Raw genomic sequence first — 4,148 nt, forward strand, 5'->3', positions numbered from 1 at the left:
GTGGGGTTTTATTTGGCTGCTGGCATTGCCTTGGTAGGATTTTTCCCCGTTACCCATCAGGGCTGAACCCTCTGGGCTCCTTTAGCCACGGGAGCCCCGGCTGAGTTGCCCTGACCCTCCCTCCCCCAGGCTACCGCATCCGGCTGGGCTCCAGCACGGACAAGAAGGACACGGGGCGGCTGCACGTGGACTTTGCCCAGGCCAGGGATGACCTGTACGAGTGGGAGTGCAAGCAGCGCATGCTGGCGCGCGAGGAGCGCCACTGGCGCCGCCTGGCCGAGGAGCGCTTCCGCCCGCCCTCGCCGCCGCCCGTCGTCCACTACTCCGACCACGAGTGCAGCGTGGTGGCTGAGAAACTCAAAGGTGAGAGGGGCTGGGCAGGCACAGCTTTGTTTTCAGCAGCTCTGTCGCCATCCTCCTGCTTTTTGTCCAGACACCCCCAAGTTGAATCATATTTATGGGATCTCGGCATGGAGAGGACCTGAAGGCTCACCTGGCCCGACCTTTCCTGGCAAAAGCACGGGCTGGGCTAGACCAGATGGCCCAACGCTGTGCCCAGCCCAGTCCTGGAGGTGTGGGGGAGTCCAGCACCTTCACAGTGCTGCCCTTGTGAAATGTTGTCCCCAGGAGCACCTGCTCCCCCTCATCCTTTCCACGTCACTCCCTTCCAAAAGAGGAGTTTCCATCTTCACAGCCCCACCCAGGACACAGTTGTCACCCTGAAAACTCAGCTTCTGAGCTTGTTAACATCATTTTCTAAGGACATTCCCAGGACAGTAACTGTAAACATAGATATGTGTACATTCTTTCTGTTCCACGTCTTGTGATGGGCATCTCTCATGGGCAGTGCAGTGGGAAAGTGTTATCCTGACCATCCCATCCCTGGCTGTGATAGGAAACCTATAAATCCTGGGAGGAAAAATAAACTCTCTCTTTCTTTCACCACACCTCGACCTGTGTGGTGTGTGATCTGTTCATCTTCAGCAGTAACACACAGTGATGAGGTCTCCCTTAAATCTGATTTTCCCAAGGCTGAGCAAAGCTGTTGTGTGCAGCAAACTTGTGCAAATCAAAGCTGTTCACCACAAGTTTCTTGCAGGTAATTTTGGTTAAGGTTGGAAGGATTAATGTAAGACCTTGTTGGAAGCCTGAGGTTCATGTATGACCTGATGATTTTGGAGCTGGAGGTCATTTCCTTTCACAAAAGGCTCCATCTCAATAGACAGGAAGTTTTCCAGTAAGTTCTAGTGCTCATTCCTCCCTTGCTGCACCTCAGCAGGGGATTTTCTCCATCAGCTTGGTGCTGGACTTGCCTTCCTTTGTTCAGCCACGTGTTCAGGTCGTTCCCAGCTCGCAGGAGTTGTCACCTGAAGGACGCTGATCTCGGAAGGAGCAGTTCAGCTCCAGGGAAAGGACCTGAAAGCTGCCCAAGCCACCCCAGAGCTGAAGTGTAAAGTTGTCCTTTCTTGCTGCAGATGACACCAAGTTCTTGGAAGCCATCCAGACCTTGCTGACCTGGATAGAACGTGGGGAAGTGAACAGGAGAACTGCCAACAACTTCTACTCCATGATCCAGTCGGCCAACAGCCACATCCGCAGGCTCGTCAACGAGAAGGCGGCTCACGAGAAGGAGATGGAGGAGGCTAAAGAGAAGTTCAAACTGGCTCTCTCAGGGATCCTGGTGCAGTGTGAGTAGTGTCTCCACGCTGGATGTGCGTTGTCTGGTGTAGGGGTGACTTGATTTGCAGAGTCTGGAGAGGCCCCACGTAAAGGGCTGTGGGGAAAAAGGGGCAGGAACCGCTTCTGTGCAGCTGCGGCCGATGTGGAGTCGTGTGGCACTAACCTGGCAAAAATCCCCTGTGGTGCTTCTTACTGGAGGAAGAGTCCACATCTGGGGGGAGGAGAGAATGGATTCTGAGCTCCTTTATTCCTAATTGTCACCTGTTACTGTTGTGTCACCCTTTCATCCCTCCTGTGCACGGACAAGGTAAGTTCCTGGGAATCTGGTGCCTCAGCGAAGTGTGCAGGATTTGTTCGCCAAAGGTAGGAGCAGCAGAGTGCTTCCAGCCCTAGTGCAGACCCTGGGTCTTTCAAATCCCAGTACTTTATAAAAGCAGGAAATCAAGGAGGAGGCATGGACTGTATTAATCCCAGGATGTGATTTGCAACAGTTCCTTGCCTCTTATACATCCTTGCATTAGTAAATCTGAATATTTTTACTTCTTTATAAGTAGCTTCTCCACAATTGTACTAATTCTCCTTGAGCCCCTTGCCTAGCTTTTGAACATTCTTAACTTTTGGTTTTGTATATAATGATTTTAGCTGTTACTTGATTTTTGAGATTATTCTTTTTTTTTTTTAAAATTCTGTTAATGGTAAAAACTACGGGCACACAGTCCAGAGGGACATACAGTGAGCACTGCAGAGTAAGTAGAAATAGAGACCAGTGTGTAACTCCACTCTCTAAAACCAGGGCTGATATCTCAGCCACTCTCAGGTTACTCTAAGGAAAGTAGCAGGGATGTGTGTATATTTATTGAGAATTATGGGTACTGCATCACAAGCATAGAAAAAATCAAGTGGATGTGCTTTGTGCTGTGGGTAAGCTCTCAGCCAAGGAGAAGTACTTTGTGTATTCCAAATCCTCTGATTTTCTAGAGAAGCAGGAGGAATAAATGCCAGGAGCAAGAAAGGCTGGTGGCTGGTGCCTTTGCTTTGCTCCTGTAGCTCACACAGGCTGTGGCACTGTCCAAAGGCCCTCTCCTGGTCACAGCCCATCACCCCATTTCAGAGGTGAGTCCTGCCCTCTGAGCTCACACTCCCAGCCAGCTCTCACAGCGTATTTGGATATTTTTCAGCACCTGGGCTGCCTTTTTTCCACGTGTCCTGCGTTTTTCCCAGCTGAGAGCAGAGCCCGTGTTTGCTCTGAGTGTTTGGCACTGGCCTGGTGAAGGCACCAGGCTCTTTGCAGACACTGAGCCCCTTCCCTGAGCGTAGTGTCAGCACAGTGCAGTGTTATGAGAAAAGGGGAGCCAAACCACCTGCCTGATTGCACTTTTTTACTCCTTTACTCCTCTTGTTCGCCCTCTCTGGATGCTATTCGGGCCCGATTTGCTGCTGATTTGCCACTCCAGTCGAGCAGATAGTGGCCGTGTACCATTCTGCCTCCAAACAAAAGGCTTGGGACCATTTCACGAAAGCTCAGCGTAAGAACATCAGCGTGTGGTGCAAACAAGCAGAGGTTGGTAATCTTTTCTTGTGTTAGATCCTCCAGCACGGTCTCTTGCTTGTCAGGATGTTGATGTTGGGTTTGCACGATGCTCGCGTGGATAACAACACCTTCCTTCACAGTGTGAGGTCACTCAGGAGGCTCTCGTGGTACAGGTAATGAATTTTCTCTTGGTATTTGTGTCACCAGTAGCAATACATCGAGACCTGTCTGCTGATGGAAGCTGTGCACAATAATAGTCATGATAATGATAAGAAATGTTGATTTTTCTGCTGGTTTTAATATTAAAGCAAGAAGGATTTCTAGAGAGATGTTATAAAAAAACAACAACTCTGAGTTTCATCAGAATCTTTTTATCACATTTTTACGTGATATTTCCACCTTGAGAGGTGGAAATAATTGCAGGGGAGCAGCCTGGAAGGCTTAAGGGAGCCTGTTGTCATGTTTGTGTGTTTATCCCATGAAGTGTCGTGGTGAAATGTGATGGTGATCAGGAAGGAGCTGATGGAAGGAAGCTTGTAGCTCCCACTGCTCTTCCTGCAGGAGGAAGAATAGTTCTCAGTCCAGTAAGATTTGATAAAATCAGCTGAGGGAGTCAGGCAGGATGTCAGAAATAGGGAAGCTGAGGTACAGAAAGGGTGTCCACTGCACAGTGATGGGTGGGGAGATGTTTGTCCTGGGCCTTGTTGAGTCTCGTCAGGTTTTATCCCCCTTGGCTGTCATGCCTTGCCCCAGTGTAAATCTCCCAGTGCTTCTGGAATTGTCTGGGATATCGAGCTCCTCACCACAAACTTGGAAAGCAAGTCTATCCCAGCAAAGGCAGGAGTTGTCTTTCACCTTGACAAGATTATTTAACATCCAGAGTGAATCTCAGCAAAGCTGAGAGGCTGATCCATCCACAGGCCAGGGATCCCTGTGG

At 49.8% G+C, this 4,148-nt stretch overlaps 1 protein-coding gene across 1 annotated transcript in view; it reads left to right on the top strand.

Annotated features, from left to right (window-relative positions):
- Nucleotides 1–4,148, top strand: part of ENOX2 (ecto-NOX disulfide-thiol exchanger 2) — a 17,806-nt gene that overhangs the window by 7,016 nt on the left and 6,642 nt on the right. Inside the window, exons 5-7 of the mRNA XM_033514158.1 lie at nt 130–363; nt 1,476–1,688; nt 3,135–3,260. Coding sequence (XP_033370049.1) covers nt 130–363; nt 1,476–1,688; nt 3,135–3,260 — 573 coding nt within the window. The remainder of the gene's footprint in view (nt 1–129; nt 364–1,475; nt 1,689–3,134; nt 3,261–4,148) is intronic.

The sequence above is a fragment of the Parus major genome, chromosome 4A (assembly GCF_001522545.3).
Source record: "Parus major isolate Abel chromosome 4A, Parus_major1.1, whole genome shotgun sequence".
NCBI lineage: Eukaryota > Metazoa > Chordata > Aves > Passeriformes > Paridae > Parus > Parus major.